Source organism: Phascolarctos cinereus, unplaced genomic scaffold (assembly GCF_003287225.1).
Source record: "Phascolarctos cinereus isolate Bilbo 61053 unplaced genomic scaffold, phaCin_HiC Scaffold_5;HRSCAF=322, whole genome shotgun sequence".
Lineage (NCBI taxonomy): Eukaryota > Metazoa > Chordata > Mammalia > Diprotodontia > Phascolarctidae > Phascolarctos > Phascolarctos cinereus.
Window position 1 is genome coordinate 418,402,517 of NW_027555958.1, and position 24,258 is coordinate 418,426,774.

General features: G+C 37.6%; 1 protein-coding gene across 3 annotated transcripts in view; it reads left to right on the forward strand.

The window, feature by feature from the left end:
- KIFAP3 (kinesin associated protein 3) overlaps positions 1-24,258 on the forward strand; it is a 210,867-nt gene that overhangs the window by 139,726 nt on the left and 46,883 nt on the right. For all 3 annotated transcript variants that reach the window (XM_020974677.2, XM_020974675.2, XM_078156503.1), the window contains exons 16-17: positions 1,589-1,687; positions 9,329-9,414. In XM_020974677.2, the coding sequence (XP_020830336.1) occupies positions 1,589-1,687; positions 9,329-9,414 (185 nt within the window). The remainder of the gene's footprint in view (positions 1-1,588; positions 1,688-9,328; positions 9,415-24,258) is intronic.

A 24,258-nucleotide genomic window follows, 5' to 3' on the forward strand; every position in this document is an offset into this window, starting at 1 on the left:
TAGGACTTGGGACCTAAATGGATGTGGAAGGAAAGGGAAAGGGAAAGGAAGAATAAATGACTTAGGTTTCAATTTTGGTTAACTGGGTAAATGATGGTGCCATCAACAGAAATAAAGAAATGAGGAAGAACAGGTTGGGTTATTGGTTAATCTGATAAACTCATCTGTGCAAATGTGCTGATGTGGGGGTGGGGAGGAATGTGGAGAAGGCTAGAGAAGTTCCAGTGGCCCTCCTCACCTCAGAAAATATGTTTTTTCTAACAGTGCCTTTCTAGCAACAGTACTCCAGCGCCCCACCATGCCCCACCTCTAATGTCTTACCTAAGGCAATGAGTGACTCATGGTGATAATTTCATACCATATAGTTTTAAAAGTTTGGTGTTTGATTATACTTTGGGTCAGGAGAGGAGAGTGTTAGCACGCCAGGACTTCCCCTTAACTGAAGTTGTTAGGAGAAACCCAGCCCTCATAAGTAAACGAGTCTCATCACAGGCACCTCAAAACAAGGTTTCTATAAATAATCTGTTTTTCTTAGCACTTGCACAATAAATTATTCTTTTCATAAAATGAAAAGTGTCTGATTAATTTATGGGACTTGACAAAGATCTTCTATAACAAGCTTTATGTCGTTAAGTTTAAATAAGCTAAAATAAGATATCCTAATGTACCAAACTAGTAAATACTCTTATGCAATTTGAAATAGCTTCTATTTTTACAATGTGGAATCTTTGTAATCTCATTTTTTCCTAATAACTTACTTGTTAATTTTTTAAAAAGACATATGCTTTTATGCATATAAATAATATAATACAGAAGCATCATCATAGAAAAATAAGAATCAGATTTTTTTCCAGAAAGAGAATGATCTGAATAATTCATGTGATGGAGAGGGAAAACATATGTGGTATTTTTGAATGTGTTGTCATTGTTTTAAAAATAAGGATTTGATGCACTAATTGGTACAAATTGTGGGGTGACAATTGACTTCAATATAAGGAAAAACTTTACAACAATTAGAACTGCCATGTAAGGTACCGAGTTCCCCATCACTAGAGGTATTATTGGCACAGAGAGCTGTCAAGAGACTTGTCACGATTGCTTCAGAGGGAATTTCTCAGGTGACAGCCCAAGAGAGATAGTGAAAATCCAAGAGAAGTAATATTAATATTCTCTAAATTCCACTACATTGTTTAATTCCTTGTAGGCATAACTCACTCAAATCTTATATAATTTTATCTTTTCAAATAAATTGTCCTGTTGAATATATTTTTAGTATCAGCATAACGTATTTTCTTTCCTCAAACTTCTTGACCTTGAGACTTCAAAAGAAATTTTTATTAACTACAACCAAATTTTACAAAAGATCAAACTATGACAATTCACATTCCTATGTTATCACAATCATGCAAGTGGAATAAATACCTGATAAAAGTAAATAAAATGTTGCAAAATAACTAAATGCTATTAAACCAACTGATTATTTTCCCCCTCCTTTTCTTGTGTAGTCTGTCATTCTCAAACCTTCCCCTAAACTGCTGCTGTTCAGGGACTTAAGCATAGAGCTCTCTGACTTTTTAACTTTTTTCAGCTCAACAAGAAGATGATGAGTTTGTGTGTCAGATAATCTATGTCTTCTACCAGATGGTTTTCCACCAAGCTACTAGAGATGTCATCATCAAGGAAACACGTATCCTTTTCCTGTTTAAATATTTTGAAGGCATTCCATTTTTTCCTAATAAATATAGGTGTGCATTTTCTTTTTTACAAATATACAACTATAGGGGCAGCCAGGTTGCACAGTGGATAGAGCTCCAGCCTTGGAGTCAGGAGGACCTGAGTTCAAATGTGACCTCAGACACTTAATACCTACTGGCTGTGTGACCCTGGGCAATTGCCTCAGCAAAAACAAAAACAAAAAAAAAACAAATATACAATTAGTAATGTAGAATTTAGATTCAGCAAACATTTATTAAGTAGCTACAACATTCAAGGCAATGTGCTAAGAGCTTGAGATAAAAACAAAAATGAAAAAGAGCCTCTATTCTCAAAAAGCTTACGTTCTATTGTCGTCAAAGTTTGACTTAAAGTTAAAAGACATTTCTAACTCCATATTGAGTACTATTATTATTGCTCCTTTAGTAATAGAAAAGCAGCAAGGTGTAGGGCAAAGCACACAGAAACTTTAGTGAATGTAATAGAATATCATCTAAATAAATGTGACACCTTTTAATGTGGGAGCCTTGGGAGGCTATATATTTCGTCCATGTTGCCATGATGCAAAGTGCATTTGAAACTTTACTTTTTGAATTGTCTCTGGAACACTCTAGATTACACATCCTGGTGGATGTTGTCAGTTGTCTCTAAGTCATCAGTCCTTGGTGGTGAGTTTGATTTTTGGAAATAGCCAAAAGTAGTTCACTCTAGTAATAGAAATAGTGATCAAACCAGTTACTAAGTAATAACACTAATTTTCTTATAAGATAGTTCTGAAGACATTTCCAAAAATATTATGAGCTTGTAAGCCAGTGTTCTTTTGAGTGCTGATAGGGCTGTATATTAGTAACTCAACAAAAAATTCACAGAAATAAACTGATCAAGGATGGAACACACTTATGCTGCGTTTATGTGTACAACTGGCTACTGTTCTGACTGACACGATTGATCAAAATGATTGAGGTACTTAAATATGAAACTGTTACTCTAGTTTTGAAGAAGTCATATTCATAAATGTTCATGTTAGTAAGCACTTGGGGCTTTCTTGTTTTCAAAAGATAGAGAGCTGATTACAAAATCAGGAAGCCGTGGGTTCAGTCCCTGTTCTGAAATATACTGCCTGTTGGACCTAGGGCAAGTACATAATGTCTCAGTGCCCTAGGCATCTCTAAGACTCTAAGTTAATCAACAGATATCATATGCCACACAGTGTGCTAAACACTATGGTTTTTTTTTTAAAAAAGCGAAGACACTGCCTGTCCTCAAGTGTACTTTGCGATAGAGGAGACAGTGTGTGTGTGTGGTGGGGGGATGGGTGGGGATTGTGCATCTGTACATAAGAATACACATATATTAAAATATATAAGGTACATATAGAGTAGATAAAAGGTAACCTTAGAGAAAAAAGTATTCATATCTAGGAAGGGACCGTGAAAGACCTCTTATAAAAGGTGGCATTTAGGTTGAATTTTGAAAGAATCCAGGAATTCTGAGAGCCAAAGTGGAAGAGGGAGTATACTGCAGGCATTCTGTACAGCTAGTCCAGATGCACAGAGGCAAGAGGTGTGTAATCATGTGTGAAGAATAGTAAGGAGATCAGTACCACTGCATATGGAGTAAGTAGAGGCAAGCATTTTGAGAGAAGCCTGCAAGTGGAAAAGGGACCAAGTTGTGAAGAGCTTTAAAATGCCAAGCAGAGGAGTTCATGTTGGCTCCTGTGTTTTAGGACCATCCTTTGGAAGCCACGCAGAGGATGGATTGAATTAGGAAGAAATGAGTCAGGGTGACAAATTTTAAGAGTCCAAATAATAGAAGATGAAAGCTTGAACGAAGGTGGTGTAGTATTTGAGTGGAGAAGGGGAGATGTATGCAAAAGATGTTGCTTCATAGATATCACAAATGCTTGTTGATTGATAATGAGGTAGCATGGCATAGCAGGTTGGGTATGGGACTTGGAGTCAGAAGTCCTTACTCAGATATATATTACTAGATGTGTGGCCCTGGGCAAGTTACTTAATCTTTCTGGGCCTCATTTTCATCAGTAAAATAAGGGTGTTGGAATCAGTGTCCTTGAAGGAACCTTCCAGCTTTAAATCTATGATGATGTGATAGAACCAACAAGTTTGGCAGCTGGTTGTAGGTGTGGTAAGACTGAGGACTCAAAGATGATGTCAGAGTTGTATCTGGAAGGATGGTGGTATTCTGGATAGTTATAGGGAAGTGGTTCTGAACTATTTCTCATTCAGGTTTTCAGCCTTGGTATCATCCTCAGTGCTTTAGCAGGAACTTTCTTTACATTGATAAATTCACAGTTCCACTTTAAAAAAAAAAGGCAACACAACATAGCAGTCCAGTAATATGGCTCAATGGATAGAGTGCCAGGCCTAGAGTCAGGAAGATTCATCTTCCTGAGTTCAAGTCCAGCCTCAGACACTTACTAACTGTGTGACCCTGGGCAAATCACTTAACACTGGAAAGGCTTTTCACAAAAGACATTGCATGACCAGCATCTTTTTTCTGTTAAGCAGAAGAGGGATTCTAAGAGGTAGGGAGGTAAGGAAGGGAGTGCATCCTATCCATACGGCATGGGCAGTGCAAAGGCATAGACGTGGAAAATGGGTATTGTGTGTAAGGAACAGAAAGAAGGCCATTCTAATTGGATCAGAGAGTGTGGGAGGGGAATAATGAGGCTGGAAAGACAGGTTGATGCTAGATTGTATAGGATTTTAAAAGCCAAAGAGGCAAATTTATATTTTACCTCAGAGGTGATGAAAGGTCTCTAGAGGTGATTGGGTAGGTAATCACTGGAGGAAAATTATTTTGGCAGCAATATGTAGGATCAGCTGGAGTGGTGAGAAATTTGAAGCAGGGAGCCCAGTTAGGAGGCAGTTGCAGTAATCTAGTTGAGAGGTGATAAGGACCTGAACAAAGGTGGTATGAATGGAGAGAAGGAATGGGATGCACAAGCTGTTACAAATGTAGAAACCGCAAGATTTGGCGACTGATTGGATATGTGAGGTAAGGAAGAAAGAGGAGTCCAGAATAATGCCGAGATTGTGAACCCTGGAAACTTAAAAGATTGTGGTGTCTTTGATAAAAACAAGGGAGTATAGAAGAGGGAAGGGTTTAGGGGAAAGAGATAATGAGTTCAGTTTTGAAGATACTGAGTTTAAGCTATCTCTGGGAAAATTCAGTGTGAAATGTCCAGTAGGCAATGGCGATCTGGGACTGAAGTTTGAGGAAGAGAGTGGAGCTGAATATATAGATCTGGGAGTTATCTGTGTAGAGATGATAATTAAACCTTTGTACTCATAAGGACAAAAAGTATAAAGGGAGAAGAGGATCCAGGACAAAACCTTGTGGAATAACCAAATTTAGGGGGCATCATATGGATGAGAAGCCAGAAAAGAAGACTGAAGAGTGATCAGAGAGGTCAAAGAGAAACCAGGGGAGAAGGGTGTTACAAAAGTCTAGAGAGGAAAGAGTACCCCAAAAGAGAGTGGTCAACAGTTTCAAACAGATAAATCAAGAAGGATTAGAACTGAGGAAAAGACCATTAGAGTTGGTAATTAAGAGATCAGGTAACTTTGGAGACAGCAGCTTCAACTGAGTGATAAGGTTAAAAGCCATATTCCAAAGAGTAGAGGAGTGAGCAAAAAATGTGGAAGAAGCAAGCTTAGACCTTCCTTCACTCCTTGTCTCTCTTCCCTTCTCCTTCCCTCCCTCCCTTTTTTCCTTCCTTTTATATTGGGGCATCTTGTCTTTGACCAAGACTGGACATACAGCAGCCATTCCCAGACATGAACCCACTACTGATTGGTACAGACCTGACCCCTCCTCCTCAGGTAGCCTGAAGGTTTACCAGACAGTACAGACAAAAGATCAGCTTAGCCTCCTGCAGCTCAAAAGTCTTATGCTCAAGATATCCTCCAGTCTCAGCCTCCCCAGAATCAGGGGTTGCAGGCACGCACCATATCTATAGAATTATAGGCAAGGATGGGAGAAGATGTCAAGGAGTTTTGTGTGAAGATAATTGAAGAAGGAGCTAATATAGAATATGGCATAGCCTTATCTTTTTCAGGAAAATAAAAATTAAAGTCTTCAGCTGAAAGAGGAGAAATAGGCTAGAAGTTATAAGAAAAGGTTTGTAATGATTTCTTTGGGGAGTAAGATAAGGAATCAATTGGAAGGAATAAAAGGACCTACTTCAGTAAAAGCCTAGTTGCAATGTTTATAACATGAATTTGTAACTCATCAGGATAACTACATTAACATCCTTGAACTTCATTCAGTAGTTCATGAATGGGATCTGTAGAAATGGATGGTGTGAGTAATACCCAGCTAAGAAAAGAGCAGCAAAAGAACAGGGTGCCAGGGGATTCAAGAACAAAGGACAATATAGAGTTAAAATAGCTAATTACTTGGAGAGGAAAATAAAGTCAGAACTGAGGTAATGTCCTGAGAAAGTATTGAGGAGTAGAGGATATGGAGGTTTCAATGATGGTGAAGAACTGATACAGGAAGATTGAAAGATAGGGAAAGGTAGGATGATACTTTGTCAGAAAGTAGAATGTTTATAGGTAAAGGCAAGATAAAGTGCAATCATCCTTGTGTGTGGCTAAGATGAATTGAAGGCATAGGTCATGAGACTCAAGGAAGTTGAGGAAATGAGAGGTTAGGGACTTTGAGGGAGCATCTAAATGGATATCAAGATTTCCCTAGTTTAAGTCAGGAGTTGAGGAGAGGAAGGTCATGAGCATGGTGCTGAATTCCTTGAAAAAAGAGGAAGAATTACATGGAGTTTAGTATGCTGTAAACAAAATAATTTTGATTGGGTAGGAAAATTTAATTGAGTAGACTTCAAAAGAAAAAAGGTTACTGAATAAAGGAGACAGAGGGAACACCTGGAAATGATAATGGAGAGCATGGAGTAGTCTAACTCTCCCTGCATGACCAATGTGGCAATGTGAAGAGTTGAGTGGGGAGAAAGGGAAAACAAGAATGAATTTTATCTGAATGCACCCCCAAAATTTCATCAACCAACTTAGACTTTAAAATTTCATGTTTTGAAGATGGAAACAAGACCAGGTAACAAGACAGGGGATGAATATAAGGACCAAGGCCCTACAAAAATAGTATCCGGAGGTTCAAAGCTCAGAATGAGCTGAGGCTGGCATGGGAAGCTAAGGACAATAAAAGAAGGAATGGAACTTTTACTAGGGCTATATCGGAAAATGATAACTGTCAACAGAGAAAAGGCAGAGCTGGTCATCTATTTTTTTCTGCCATGGGAAATAAATAACAGAATAAATATATAGAATAGGCTAGATTAAACTAAAAATGATAGAATAAAAAAAGAATAGAATAACAAAGTTGATACTCAAAAAAGGAGAATAGTAAAAAAGTATCTAGTTGCCTTTGATACATTCAAGTCACCTGGTCTAGATGAACTATAACTTAGGTACTGAAAGAACTGTCAGAGTAATATTTGAAAGATCATAGGTAAAATAAGTAGAGGTACCAGAAGATTAGAGATGGGCAAATGTCCCAATTTTCAATAAAGGCAAAAGAAAAGAATCTGAAAATGATATGCCAGGGTGGGGGGAGTGTGAGAATATATGTGTGTGTGTGTGTGTGTATCTGTGTCTGTGGGTACACACATGTATACACACACACAGTATATAGTATGCACCTGAGAAAATTCTAGTATTGGATCATTAAAGGAAATGAACTTTTAGAAAGAACAAGCATGACTTTGTCAAGAATAGGTGGTAGACTTATTTCCCTTTTTTGACAGAATTACAAAAGTAGTAGATGAGGAAAATGCATTAGATAAAATTTATCTAGATTTTAATAAAGCATTTCATAAAATACTTGATGCCATTCTCATAGAGAAGTGCGGACTTGATAATATAGTTAGATGGATTCAGATTTGTTTGAATAGCCAGACTCAATAGTTGTTAGTAGTTCAGTCTTCAGTGTAGGAGGACATTTCTAGTGGAGCATCCCAGGGATCTGCACAGTTTAACATTTTTCTCAGTGACTTGGATAAAGGCATAAATGGGATGCTTGTCAAATTTTCAGATGACCAGGAGCTAGGAGGGATAGTCAAAATTAGATGAAAGATCACTGGGCTACATCTAATAAAATGAAATTCAATACAAGTAAATCTAGTCTTATACTTGAATACAAAAGAACACAACTGTACAAGTATAAAATGGAGAAGGTATGGTTAGATGACAAATCTAAAGAATATCTGAGGGTTTTTAGCTCAATACGAGTCAGCAATGTGGTGTGGCAACCAAAATAGCAAATGCCATCCTGGACTGCGTTAAGAGAGGCACACCTTCTTAGAAACTGAGAGGTCTAGTCCACTGTATTCAGCTCTAGTCAGACCACATCTAGAGTGTCCTGTCTTAGATCTGGGTGTCACAGTTTAAGAAGGACATTAATAAAATGGAAAGTGACCAGAAGAAGGCAGCTAGGATGGTGAAGGGCCTTAAGCCTCTGACATGAGAGGATCAGTTGAAGGAATTGGGGTTGTTTGGTCTAGAGAGGATTGAGGATTGAGATTGCGATAATTGTCTTCAAATATTTGAAGGACTGCCATGTGGAGGAGAAGTTAAATTTGTTCTTTCTGGCCTCAAAGGGTCGAACCAGGAACAATAAGTGAAGTTGCAAAAAGGTCAGTTTAGGCTTGAGGTAAAGATAAACTTGCTGGCATGTAGAGCTGTTCAGAAGTGGAATGGGCTGTCTCATTGGAAGTCTTCATGAAGAAACCGGGTAACCACTAGTTAGGCGTGCTATAGCAGGTGTGGTTTGGGCCAGATAGCCAGTGGTGTCCCTTCCACTTTGACAACACTCTGATTCTTTGCATCCAAGATGTAACAGAGAATCTCTCAAGACTTAGGATAATGGAGAACTACTAACCACTTCTGGTGATTCACATGGGTACAAGTGGTATTGCCAGAAGGAATCTAGAAAGCACTGCCAAAGATTATCAAAGAAACAGAAGACCTTTAGGGCATATGTTGTGTTTTCCTTAGTGCTGCCTATGGAAAGTAAGAGGTGCAGAAGACAAAATTTGATTTGGGAGGTAAACGGTTGATTTAGAAACTAGTATCTGAGAATGGAATTTGAATTTCTGCACCACAGCTTAAAATATAGACAATAGATTCTTGGCCAGGGATGAGTATGTTTATAGCATGTGACTATAGATTAGATCATCACTTGTACTGTTATAAATGCAGTCACAGCATTTGACATCCATGAGACTTGTTGTAGTGGTTAGTTATTTTAAATGTGTGTATCTATAGGAAAGCTGAGCAACAAAGCAATTCAGAAAAAAACAAACAACTCTGGTTTGTATTATGATTTCCCATACTGTTATCTTTCAGAAAAAGAAAGAATTCTTTTCCTAAGTATATTTTTGTGTGTATTGCCTTAATTTTCAGCACATGAAATAATGGATGATTCCATTTATTTTTGTTGAATAATTTACAATTTACTCTCAATTGTGGCATTTATGGTTAGATAAATGAAATCTTTTTAACTGTGTCTGAACATTCTAAATCAATTTGAAATGCACTTTATATCTTTAACCATTTTTATCCAGAGGCTCCAGCTTATCTTATAGACCTAATGCATGACAAAAATAATGAGATCCGCAAAGTCTGTGATAATACATTAGATATCATAGCGGTAAGTACTATAATTACACCTTCAACTCAAAGAAGTTACTCTTTTGTGTCACATTCTGAAATACAGAGTAATATACCCTTTTGCATTCTCTTTGTTTCTTTTTAAATGTCACTTTTATGAAGTGAAAATGTTTTACTTACTAAAGCCATGTTTAACTCACTCATGTATATGTTCAGAGCAAACATAAGTTTGTATTTTGTTAGAGTTCTAGAAATATTCTGCTTAAGTTCATGTTTTATAGATGAGAGGCTTTGTCCTCAATCAAGTTTATAATCAAATACAGGTTTCTTTAATTGAAACATTTATAAGTATTAAGTATTTTAAAGTATGCTTGCTGAACGTTTAATTGCTTTTTACATTTTTTTTCCTGTGTTAGTGTGTAATCAGCTAGGTAGTTCATATGGTGTAGTTAAAAAGGATACTGAAAACCCTGGGTCCACCAATCTTCCGTTCGTTATTGAAGGGGGATCTGTTACGTAGATTGCAGATCAGCTTTTTCTCAGTGAGAGCAACCTTTATGTTAGTTATTTGGAAAGTTATTCTTATTTAGTATCAATTCTTTTTGAATGATTTATTGATATGTGTTGTTTTAGAAGCCTTTATTATCATTTCCTCCTGTGGCCCCATCTCTAATTGAAAACAACAACCACCACCAAAAAAAAACCCCTTTGTATCAAATATGTATCAAAGACTAACAAGACAAATCCAGCGTTGCATATGGACAAAAATTCATGTCTTTATTCTGTCTCTTTACTGGAAAAAGTGCTGTCTTGTCTTTTGAAGTTACAGTTATTCATTACATTGATCAGAGTTCTAAAGTCTTTCAAAATTGTTTTTCTCTATAATATTGCCATTGAATAAATTGTTCTCCTAGTTCTGTTCACTTTACTCTGCATTAGTTCATGGAATTCTTCTATTTTCCCATGAAACTGTCCATTTCATCATTTTTTGTGGCACAAAAATATTTCATTATATTCATGTACCATCATTTGTTCATTTTCTAAAAAGTGGGTACCACCTCACCTTTAGTTTTCAATTTTTGCCTACTATAAAAAGAGTTACTATAAATATTTTTGTACATATGGGTTCTTTTCCTCTTTCACTTCAGAATATAGGCCTGATAGTGCTCTAGCTAGGTCAAGGGACATGTACAATTTGATAACCTTTTTTTTAAACTAGTTCCAATTTGCTCTTTCTGGTGTGCTTATTTTCCCAAAGCCTCTCCAGCATTTGCGAATTCTCTCTTTTGTCATCTTTGCTGAATTGATAGGTGAGAGATAGAAACTCAGTTACTTTAATTTCTCTAAAGATTTGACACATCTTCATATGATTGTTGACAGCTTAGATTTCTTCCTTCATTAATAATTACAGCCAACATTAAGATTTGCAAAACAGCTTTACAAAATATTATTTTATCCTTAACAACAACCCTGTGAGGGAGGTCCTTTTATTATCTCCATACGGATGAGGCTGCTGAGGCAGATAAGTTTAAGTGATTTCCCCAAGGCTGTACAGCTAGTAAGTATCTGAGGATGGGTTTCAGCTCTAGTCTTCTTCACTCCAGGACCAGCATTCTATCCACTGTACCACCTAGCTGCCTCTACAATAATAGCTAGCATGTATATTTAAGCTTATAGGACAACTAGGTGGCACAAGGAGTAGAACGCTGGGCCTGGAGTCACGAAGACGAATTCAAATGTGACCTCAGAAACTTACTAGCTGTGTGACCCTGGACAAGTTGTTTAACCCTGTTTGTCTCAGTTTCCTCATTTTTAAAATGAGCTGGAGAAGGAAATAGAAAACCACTCCAATATTTTTGCCAAGAAAATCCTAAATGGGGTCATGAAGAATCAGACATGACTGAAAAACTACTGAACAACAAGAAAATGTTTAAGGTTACAACACTTTAAGGTTTGTGAAGCACTTTATATATGTTATCTCATTTGATTCTCACAACTCTTAATAAGTGTTATTATCATCCCCATTTTACAGATGAAGAAATTCAAATATCTTGGTCATGAGACTTTATCAGAGAAACTTGCTACAAAGATTTTTTTCCCCAGTTACCTATTTCTCTTCTAATTTTAACTCCATTTGTTGTATTTGTACAAACTCTTTTTAATTTGATATAACCAAATTTGTCTTTTTTATCTTCTGTGATTCTCTTTATTACTTGTTTGGTCTTGAATTCTTCCTTTCTCCATAGAGCTGAAAGGGACTTTCTTCTTTATTCTTTTAACTTGTTTATCAAGTCATCTTTTATGTCTAAGTCATGTTTCCATTTGGAGTTAATATGACAGGTGGGTCTATACCTTATTTCTGTCAAACTGCTTTCCAGTTTTCTCAATAGTTTTTGTTCAATAGTGACACCTTACCCTAGTAGCTTGGGTCTTTGGGTTTATCCAACATTAGTTATTGTTTCTTTTGCTTCTCTATGTTATGTAACTAATCTGTTCCACCAGTAAACATTTATTAAGCAACTGTTGTGGGCCAGGCACTGTGCTAAGTACTGGGGATACCAAAAAATGGTTAAAAAAACCCCAAAAAACAATTCCTCCTCTCAAGGAGCTCATATTTTAATGGAGGAGACAACATGCAACTGATAATGTACAAATAAGCTATATATAGAAAAACTGGAAATAAACAACAGAAGGACAATGAAGAGGGATCAAAGATTTCCTGTAGAAGATATAATTTACTTGAGACTTGAAGGAAGCTGTGGAAGCCAGGAGGCAGAGATGAGGAGAGAAGAGAGCATCCCATGAATGGAGGACAGCCAGGGAAAATGCCTGGAGTTGGGAGATGGAATGTCTTGTGCAAAGACCAGCAAGGAGGCCAATGTCGTTGGATCAAAGAATATAAGGAAGTAGGGATTGGGGGAGGAATAAGAACACTGGAAAGGAGAAGGTATGTGAGTGAAGGGCTTTGAATGCCAAACAGAGGATTTTGGTTATTTGATCCTAGACGTGATAGGGAGCCTCTGGAGGTTGTTGAGTCAGCAGTGCTATCTTTTCAGCCATAGGACAGTCTCCCTCCTTCCTCAAGAAGTTCACAGTCTTGTAGTCTTTTTCTCCATCCCAACTCCTGCCTCATACATCTATATTGATGACTTCAGCATATAAATAAATATATGTGTATGTGTGTATATATAGATATATGCATGTATGTATATCTGTATGTGTATAGGAATACACACACATACCCTTGAACATCCTCCTAACTTCCTGGTACCTCAGTCAACAGCTTCCATGATCTACTTCTTCATCTTACCCCAGCTATAAGCAGGGGTGGTGATACCCTTGATTTCCACCTCTCCCTTCTTGATCCTACCCTGTTCTTTATTCTCTCTGTGGTCTCCAGTCTTTCCACTACTCATGTGTGATTGACTGATTGATTGATTAACTATGATTATTCAGGCCAGTGGGTAAGTGGCTAGCAGAACAAGTAGACAGGCTGATTGATGAAAAGTAGGCTTATATATACTCTCTTTGAGAACAATTGTAGGACATATATTTTGCTAACTTGTCATGTATCTTATTTATGTATACATTTTGTCTCTCCTATGAGATAAATTGTGATTTTCTGAGAGCAAGAATTGTATAGCTTATTTTTTTCTTGTACCCCTGATGCCACAGATAATGCCTTCCATATAAGTCCCTAATAAATGTTTATTGAATTGAATATGGCATGTTATTGTTAGATTAGAGCTTATGGCATGTTTGCTCTGACAAGAGGACACAGAATAACTAGATTGAATTAAAAAGAGAATACTGAAAACTCAATTGACTGCTAATTAACCAGAAATGGATAAACCACACGTTGGGAACCATGCATGGGAACCAATTCATCTGAGTTAGAACATTGGCCCAGTTCCTCACAGAAAACTTTCTGCAAGTACGGAAAATGTGCCATGCATAGTGGGAGCCCTGGCTATGAGAAATCGCCCCATTCCTTCCTAGGAATGCTTTTTTTTGCCTTCCTGTTGCCATGTTACTATTTGAGCCACATCCAAAGTCATCTCATCTAAGAGCTGTGCTATTTCCCAAAGCAGAATTCCTTTCAGCCCAGCTGGGTTGAAGGCTTGGACTTAGATCTTGATCCAGGTTTTATTGGTAAAATAATGGGAAGGAGATAATTGGGTATTTTGAATGTAATAGCAGAAAGCTGTATATGTGAGGTTTTGGGGACCAGACATGTCATATTTTATATCCCATTCCATATGAGCAGTCTAATAACACTTATTCAACACTGTAGCACATCTCCCCCCCCAGATAATCCTAAATCCAGTAGCATATGCACAATTAAGAGCAATGTGCAAATGGCTGGCCATTATAAACACTGGCCCCCGTCATATAATTAGGGGTTCAGATGAACAAATTTAGTATCATTAGCTAGACTTCCTTTCTATGGAGTTTTTAGTGTTGCCTACTTTTAAAATGCTTGTATAAGTAAATAGAAATTTAAATTAACCTAGGGGTACTTGAGTTGCACAGTAGTATTTATTAAACTCCAAGAGACTTGAATACCTAATTTAGGAGGAGAGAATTTCAGAATATTTTCAAGTTAGTCATCTGCGTTTTATGCTATCATTTAAGCTGGTGATATTGAAGAAATGAAAAGAAATGTGATTTCTAGATTTATGTTGAAAGGAAGGGAAGGAATGAAATAGGGAAGAAAGGAGAGAAAGAAGGGAGGGATGGAAAGAAGGAAGAGGAGAGGAGAGGAAGTCAAGAAGCATTTATTTAGCACCTAGAATGTGCAACCCTTGTGCTAAGTGCTGGGAATACAAAGAAAGGCAAAAATAATCCCTACCCTTGAGGAGCTCATATTCTAATTGAAAGAGACAATATCTATAAGACAGTATAGATATAGGGCATGTGTAAAGACCCAGGAGTTCCCTAGGGTTCATAGGCAGGTCAGATAACAGGGCCCACAGTGGCAAATAAGATAGTAAGACACTGAAGACTCTACCATTCAGTGGCAGTGAAGTTGACCAGGCTTGGAGATCTTACATATCACCAAAAGGATTGCAATTGGTCATGCTGCTCTCACACAAATAGCATCAGCATCCACATATGCTGCAGGGAGCTTGGAAGGGCCTTTCCCACCACCCTTGGGAAGAAGAGAATTAGCCTAAATGTGAAACAAAGTATACTAAGTTCCTTTCCAAAGGAATGGGGATGAGACAGTCATTGTCAGTCAGCTAGTATTTATTAAGAATCTACTGTGTGCCAGGCTAGGTGGCTAGGTTCTGGGGATAGATACAAGAAAGGCAAAAAACAGTCCCTACTGTCAAAGAGTTCAAATCTACTGAAGGAGCAACATGCAAACAAGATATTGGAGAGAATCTCTGAGAGAAGGCACTGAGATTAAAGCTGACTGGGAAAGGCTTCTTGTAGAAGATGGGGCTTTAGCTGGGACTTGAAGGAAGCCAGGATGCAGAGATAAGGGGAGAGAATTCCAGGCATGACGGACAGCCAGTGAAAACACTCAGCATCCAGAGATGGAATGTCTTGTTCGAGGAATAGCCAGAGGGCCAGTATCGCTGGATCACAGCGATGGGAGATTAGGGGAGGTAAGGCATAAAAAGAAGACTGTAAAGTTAGGAAGGAGGCAGGTAACGAAGGGTTTTGAAAACTGAAAGAGGATTTTCTATTTTATCATAGAGGTAGTAGGGAGGCACTGAAGTTTACTCACGGCAGTGGAGGGCAGGGTGATATGGTCAAGCCTGCATTTTAGAAAGGTCACTTTGACAGCTGAGTGGAGGATGGCCTGGAGCAAGGAGAGACTTGAGGCAAGGATGATTCAGTAGTTCAGGCACAAGGTGATGAGGGCCTGAAGGAGAGTGGTGGCAGTGTCACAGGAGAGAAGGGGATGAAGTTGAAAGACATTAACAAAGGGAGAAACAGCGGGACTTGAAAACTGATTGGATATGGGAGGTAAAAGAGGGAGTTTACAAACCTGAGGAACTGGGAGGATGGTGGTACCCTTGACACTAATAGAGATGTTTGGAATAGGGAAGGTCTGGGGAGAAAGATGATTTCAGTTTTGAACATGTTGAGTTTAAGATATCTACTGAACATCTCATTCAAGTTGTCAAGAAGGCAATTGCAGATGTGAGGCTGTAGGCCTCATATCTGAAAAGATCTGGGGGAAAAGATTAGGGTTGAACAAGGAAATCTGAAAGTTATCTACATAGAGATGATTGTTGAATCCAGAAGAGCTGTTGAAATGCAAGTGAAATATTATAAAGGAGAAGGGAAAAAAGGTCCTGGCAGCCCCAAGGGACATCTAGAGTTAGTGGGTGAAACCTGCATGAAGACCCAGCAGATGAAGCAGGGAGGAGGAAAAAAACCAGGAGAGAGCAGTGTCACGAAAACCTAGAGAGAAGAGAGAATCCAGGAGGAGAAGGCGATTGACAGTGATAAAGGCTGCAGAAAAGTCAAGAAGATACAGATTGAGAAAAGGCCATTAAATTTGACAGTTAAGAGGTCATTAGTAACACTGAAAAGAGCAGTTTTGGTTAAAGGGTGAGATTGGAAGATGGACTGCAAAGAGTTACAAAGAAAGTGAGAGTAGAGGAGATGTAGGTATCTATTATAGACAGCCTTCTCAATGAGTTTAGCCACAAAAGGGTGGAGAGAGGAAGATAGGATGATAGTTAGCAGTGATGGATGGATGAGGGTTTTTTGAGGATGAGAGAGGAGTGGACATCTTTGTAGTAAGGCAAAAGCCAGTAGACAAGAAAAAATTGAAAATAACTGAGAGAAGAGATTAATAAGAGGGGGCAATTTGCTGGAGAAGACAGGATAGAACAGGATCACACTGTACATGTGAAGGGGTTGCTTGCCACAGAGAACTGCTACCTCCTCATGTGAAATGGGAGCGGCAGAAAGCAGAAAGAGGAATGTGAAGGAGATGCGAATACTAAGGGCCTACCACGTGAAAGAGACTGTGCTAAGTGCTTCACAAACAGATCTTCATGACAACCCTAGGAGGTAGGTGCTATACTTACCACCATTTTACAGACAGAGAAACTGAGGCAAACAGTGGTTAAATGACTTGCCTAAGGTTACTCAGCTAGTAAATGTCTGAGGCTGAGTTTGACCTCAAGTTTTCCTGATTCCAGGCCCAATACTCTTATCCATTGTACCACCTAGTTAATTGCCTCTTGAGGTGGGATGAGGAACAGGAGAGAAGGCCTCAATTTTTTCACTAAAACATTAGTCTAGATTCTTAGCTGAGAATGTGGATAAAAGGGAGCTATGGGAGGTTTGAGAAGGGATGGAAAGGTTTGGGAAAAGTGGGATAGTGGATTTTATTTTTGTTGAGTCGTTTCAGTCATTTCCAACTCTTCGTGACCCCATTTGGGATTTTCTTGGCAAAGATACTGGAGTAGTTTGCCATTTCCTTCTCCAGCTCATTTTACAGATGAGGCAGACAAGCTTAAGTGACTGCCCAGGGTCACACAGCTAGCTAGTAAGTCTGAGGCCTGCCCCAGTGAATCAATGACGGAGGTATGAAAGGATTGCCTTGCCACAATGAGGGCCCAGTTGAGATTGTATAACATAACCTTGTAGTGGACCTGGTCAGTATGGTTTCATTGTCCAGCCAGGAGAGAGGAAGGGAAAGGGAACATTGGCAGGAAGATTGGAGAAGAGTGTCTTGTAGCACTTGTAATGCCAACTTTTTAACACCTGGATGGGCTAAAGGTTGTGGAAGGAAGAATCTAAGATGACAAGCCCCTCCCCCAGGGAGTTCAGAAGGATTTTGTTCAGAAGAAGGAGAAGGAGGAAAGGGTGCTGTGTATAGGTCTCTTTTTTACAGAAGGAGGGAATACATGTTTTAGAGGAGGGATAATTATTTTCTTTTCAACTTTTGCCAAATTATAATATGTAGTGTATATCAGACACTGCCGTTTTTTGCAAGGAGACAATCAAATTAAAAATCAAATTAAAAAAAAAACACACCGTAAGGAAGCTGCCAGCATCTTCTGAATTGGGCTTGGTAAGGCATTCAAGTTTGAGTCTAACCCCTGACTTAATCCTGGACCAAAGTTATCCTGTAGCTTGTGTTAGGCATAGAAGGAGCAAGCAAAGCATATGTGAGGCAGTAATTCCCCAAATATTTATCTGATTTTTTTTACCACATTTTAAAATTAGATGTTTATTCATGAAGTACCTTTATGAAATTCCATCAGCAAGAAGGCATAGCCACAGCCATATCTCAGTTCTATTTGGGGCTTAGAGATAACTCTTGTTCCATCGTTAGTACTGGAACTTAAGGCATGGGACCAGGTACATAACTAACGGTGCTGATGAGCTAGGTTTACTGTATATTCATACACAAAAGGTGCTAGCTAAAAGAGATATCTCTTGAAGCACAATTAAGCATAGCAAGTACTAGTAGAGGTGAGATTGAGGTAACAATCTCTAATTCTGAATTAATATTGGGATAATGGATATTATATTGGATATATTGGATATTATAAATCATCATAATGTTTGAATAATTTAGGTGTAGTCTTCATGGAATCAGAGCATTAAATGAAATTATCCCTTGAGGACCTTTCTGTATTTAAGAGAGTTGTCCTGGAACACTCACAATCTGATCATAAAAAGGGTTTTAATATAAAGTGTTAATATAACTATAAAAGATGAGGCCAAGCCAAAAGATCCCTTTATGTGGTACAGATTAATTCTTTGAATAAGTCAAAAAAAATCATCATGATAGAGTAAGAGTGAGGCCATGCCTTAGAGTAACCTTTAAAAATCAGGTCACTGAGTCCAGGATAAAGACTTAAAGAGGAACCCTGTTCCTAGTTTCAAGTAGAACATACAGGGAATTGAAGAATGGGAGTCTAAGGGGTTATAGGGAGTGAGATAGCTGGAGCATAGGCAGAGACAACCAAACCACCAGAGTTAATCAGGAAGCATTTATTAAGAACCTACCATGGCAAGAACTATGCTAATAGCTGAGGATATAAAGAAAGTCAAAAAACAGCTCACAGTCTAATAGAGGAGACAACATGCCAATGACTATATGCAGAATAAATATATATATAGGATAAATTGGAAATAATAGAAGACTTTAAAATGTAAATTATTTCTATTTATGTACCCCAACCTTAACCTGTATTAGATTGAGTATTGGTTTGAGGACCAGGACCCTGGGAGTAAGGCTATTGGAGATAATTGAAATGAGGAGAATGTCAGGACAAATGCAGTGTTGCTAAAATTTCCTGACTGCAGTGTTATATCTCCTTTTCCCTTTGGATTCTCTCATGAAAACCTGAAATCTTTCCTTCTGATCATGGGAAAAGTCTGGTAGATATTTTAGATATTTATTTTGTCCTTATAAACAGCATTAACCAAAGCAATAACCATTGTTAGTATGGGTGTACTTATTGAAAATGAATTTCCAGTTGGGAGGAAGCAATTGAGGACGTACCCAGAGGAGAGACAGAGATAGATCTAGCTCTGGGGTGTTTTTGCCAGAACAATATCTTTGGCTAGGGACTCAGAGCTAACAAAAAATGATAACAAGAACTATAGATCCTCTGATACTACTTCCCAGAGTAGAAAAGGGAAGTTTATGCTGATTATACTAGAAAACCCAACTGGGCCGTGAGTCAGAGGTGGAGGTGAAGTGGTTGTACTATCCTGATGACTCCCCCACCCTACATGTATGTAAGATTCTTTGTTTCCTAAATTGTGGTATATGTAATATATTGTACCATAAGAAATGATGTGGCTTCAGACCAAACACGTGACACTTACTTGCTATGTGACCCTGGGCAAGTCACGTAACCCCAATTGCCTTAAAAAAAAAAAGAAATGGTGAATGGTTTCAGAAGAAACTGGAAAACCTCTATGAACTGATATTGCTGAGTGAAATAAGCAAAAGTTGAACAATTTACATATATCAACATTAGGGCAGCTAGGTGGTGCAGTAGATAGAGCACCAGCCCTGGGGTCAGGAGGACCTGAGTTCGAATGTGATCGCAGACCAGACACTTGACACTCAACTAGTGGTGTGACCCTGGGTAAGTCACTTTACCCCAACTGCCTTGCCAGAAAACAAAACAAAACAAAAAAATACATACATCAACATTAGAGAAAAACAACTTTGAAAGACTTTAGAATTCTGATTTATGTAATTATCATAAACCACAAGTGCCCAGGACTGAAGGTGCCACCTACCTCCTGACAGAGGGCTGACAGACATAAAATCCAGAATGTGTTTTTGGTCATGACCACTGTGAGAGTTTGTTTTGCTGGGTGCCACGTTTGTTGAGAGGCATTTCTTTTTAAATTGGTCACTTTGGGGAACAGTGGAAAGAAGAGAAAATAAATGTCCATAAAAATAAATATTTTTTTTTAAAATGATTCTGCTTTCTGCTTTTTCACCATAACTGGTTTTTGTAAATTTAAAAGTCTAAAACTGTATTTGGGAAGAGGGTTTTTAGACTTTATTTTTAAAGATATAAACTCCATTTTTACTCAACAGACAGAATATGATTGTAATATTGAGAAGAATTAGATGCTTTGCAAATCTTCTGAAGCAGTTGTCACAGAAATTATGGAAATGTTACACTAGGGATGATTTGTTTAATATAGTTTGGCTCAAGTCTGCAATTGATTAATTGAAACAGATGTGCTTAGTACAGTATGTACCATGGTAGATTATATGATTTGCTGATACAGTCTCCGTAGCCTTGTCACCAAGTTGTCACCTAACTGACTGAGACTCCCTAGAAACCAAAACAAACCCAATCAGTTAGCTTCCCATGGAAAATAGCTGGTCAGTTGGACACCACCACCTCTCTTCTAAGCCCTTCAGGACCATGGAGAAATGGGGGTGAGGAGGGACATCATTTAACCTAATCATTTGTTAAAATTTGAGATTTCTCTCCCTCATAGTCTTTCCCTTCCCTCCACATCCACCTTCATTCTTAGGAATTCACCAGGACATGCCAAGTGCCTCCCTTCTAGTTTGGTTATGGATTTGAGATGCCTTTAAATTCTCTAACTTACCAGATGATTCCCATCCTTACATAACTAGGGAGGCCTTCAGAACCTTGAATTTTAAAGATGTGTGCTGGGCTTCCAGAAACAGAGCTGCTAAGGACCCACTAATAACTAGATGTCCAAGAGTGCTTTAGGGAGAGAGGCCATGTATAGCCTAGTATAGAGCACCAGCCCTGGAGTGAGGAGGACCTGAGTTCAAATGCAGCCTTAGACACATAACACTCAGTAGCTGTATGACTCTGGGCAAGTCACTTAATCCCAATTGCCTCACCAAAAAAAAAAAAAAGCTTTTGGAGGCCTGTCCACTCTTGCTCTAATATTCTGAAATTAATGCTATGATCCTGTATCAGATAGCTTATTATTTGGAAACACATTGTCTGCCTTCATTCCACAACAGACCAATCACATACAAAATATATTTCACACATGTGAATGAAAAATTAAATTTAATACACACAGTACCTGGTTATCTGTAGTATAAATTAATTTTGGTTCAATTTATTAAAATGAGACAAGCCCATGTCGTTTATATATAGCCTCTGGGACTTATCAATTCTCTGAACAATAGCAAAGCTTTACAAGACAAGTTAGAGTATCTCTGTTCACACATTGCATGAACTTCTTGTTAGAATTCATTCATACATGAACCTATTAGGCAGAACTCTAATATCTTTTTCTAAGTGTAATAGATTTTCTATGTACATATACTTATTAGCTGGTTATATATATGTATATATACACACATACGTATGCATGTATAATATATATGACATAGGTATATGTGTATGTATACACATATATCTGTATGAATGTGTGTGTATATACATCGCCAGATTTTAGAGATTCCTTAGTGATTTTGTACTTCATCCACTCCTTGAAGTTCCGTAGCTTTTTCCACACCCAAGGAACAAGAGGCATAAATAACTTTCTTCCCTGCCATCCCCTACACAGACATGTGGATGGATCCAGATCTCTTCTCTGTTCTCTTTCACTGATTCATTATTTCATTACCCTTCGCTGTTTAATTATTTTAGTATTTTAATGATTGCTGCTTTCCAGAGAGCAACAAATGGATTTTTAAAGAATCAAAGATTATACTTGAGGGCAGAAATCATCATTTTTGCTTAAACATATATAATTGTTATTTTTTGCTTAGTAGTCTGAGTTGATCTGATATTGCACTGACATTGAACAGGGTAACCCTACTTAGTGCATATTCCAGGAGATACTTAAACTTGTGGGAATGCCACAAGCAGGAACCTAAAGAATTACATTTGTGCCTCTTCTTGTGAGAAAGAAGTAAAGCATGTATTAAGTTTCATAATTCTGTTGTATAGGAAGTATTTCCTTAGGAAATTGACAGCAGTGTATCATTTTGCTCGTGCTAATAATAACTTAACCTTAAATGAACAACAAGGTTATTCTAGACTTCTTTAATTCAGTATGAAAAATTGCATTAAATAAGCCATAGTACAGACCCAATTAGAGGGCAGCTGCATTAAAGAAGAAAGGAAAATCTGTTTTACATCAGTAGCATTAGAACACAAAGCAGATCTGTGTTGCTCTGTTATCCTATAGTGTGTTAATCAGATACAAGGTGTGACGGAAGCCAGTGACAAAGAGTATTCTTGATAGGGAACAGGCTCTGATAATAGGCTGTTTAATGCTTCATAATGTTTCAGTGGTTCAGTAGTAAACAAAACTAGACGTAGAACTTCAAAAAGGATGGCACATTTCATACAGAATCAAACCATAAGTCTTCCATGACGCTTTAGGATTTATGGAAACTGAGTGTTTAAGATCATGATGTCAGGGGGCTCCGGCAAGAAGAAAATAAAAAACAAAACATTCCAATCTTTAAATAAAGGGTGTAAGCTCTTGCCTAAAAATGAGGATACCAGGGCATAGTGCTCTTAATTTGACATTTTTTGAATGAAGGAAAACTACTTTCTAACATTATTCCCACAGTGGTCCAACTTACTGATAAATTTTAGTGTCATGTTTTGACTCTGGTTGGGCTGTGATTAACTTCATATATTTATTTTCCTGGAAAAAGTATGTACCTTTTTTTATTTAAGCAGGTTTGTAAGGATCAATTTTAGCCAATATATGGTAAGATCTTTTGTTGAAACCATGAATTTACATAGTTCTTATGTGCCATTAAAATTTTTGCCAGTTTTTCTATTTTTTTTTACTAGTTATTTCCTTTAACTTTGTAAAGTACTATTAATCATAGAATTTGAGTCAAAGCCTGTTTCAGCCAAAAGAGATCTTTGCAGTCCAACAGCCTCATTTTACAGAGGAAGCAACTTGAGTCTTAAAGAGGTGACTTGCCCAAAGTTTTATGGGTAGAACCTCCTTGTCGTAACTTCATCGCAAATTGTATTACATTACATGTATTCATTAATGGCTTACAAACAGAAGAAGTGAGGCACAGGGAGGTGGTGACTTGTACTCTGTACTCTCAATCTGGTCTGTACAGAATTAGAATGTTTATAATCCTTCAACTAACAGATATATCTTACCTGTAACTTCTTAAGATAAGAGGGAAAGATAAAGCGTATAAGTTGGGCACTTCATAATTGGTCCCCATTTACCTCTACTCTCCGTCATCCTAATGTGAGTCCAGGAATTTGCCAATGGAACCTGGTCATTACCAGCACAACTGCAAATCTCCCTTTAGTGGCATGTAGGGCACTTTCTGGACCATATACATAGGACCTTGTCTCTCTCTTCAACTGTCAAACCATTCAACTGTCATTGTAAATACAGATATACATAAATACATAAATATACATAGTGATTTGCATATTTATTTTTCAGTGTATAAATGAATTTTTCCTTTCAGGGAGATCTGATTTTAAGAATACAGTCTCTATTCAGACCAATGTGATATTAGTAGAATTAGTAGAGACTAGTCCTAAGCTTAGCCTTCTTTTTCCAGCATCCCTAAATAGAATTTCATAGCATGTAGCTTTAAAAACTTTTCCCATAAAAAATCTGGTTGAATTTGGCATTTTCAAGAGCTTAATTGAAAAGCATTTAAAGAAAATAGTCAGCTGTAGTGTGATATAACTTTGCTTATCACAGGAAAGGAGCAGTCTCACTTTTGCTATGCACTTAAGATGTTCTAATTTGAATTGTATATTTGTGTGTATGGCAACTCCATTATGAGCTATTAAGAGTCTTTAAAACAAGGATTCTGCCTTACTTATTATCTCTGCATTTCCTGGAAACATAGTTCTTTATATATACAAAGATATTAATAAATGTTTGTTGAATTGCTTGCTAAGCACATGGTTGTGAGATTGTTATAATGTATATCACTACTACCAGAATGAAGAATAAGAAAATATTTAAAACAATGTTACCAATAGCACATCTTCGTGTCAACCTGCTTTATAAGCACCATAAGGCACGCCAGAAGATCAAATGTATTACAAGGTAGAGCATTTTATTATACAAGTTTTAAAGCCTAATAGTTTTTTCTACAGAGGCTGTTAAGGTTGAAATTAAGAATGTGACTCTACTGTCACCTGAGGTAGCAGTACTTATTTATTATTTATCTGAAATAAATAAATTGAAAATTTAGAAGTATAGAATGGTTAAAGGTATTTTTCTAAGTGTAAAAAAAAGAAAATTTTGTTTAAGAGACTGACATAAAAGATAGCCCACCTTTGAGTTTTTGGGGAAGCAGACACAGAAAAGGGAATAATATATACAAGTAATTGGTCTGACTGGTTACTTTAAAATTCTCAGGTATGAGATTATGGATTATTTCATAAAATATAAGCTTACCCAGGGAAAAGGACTC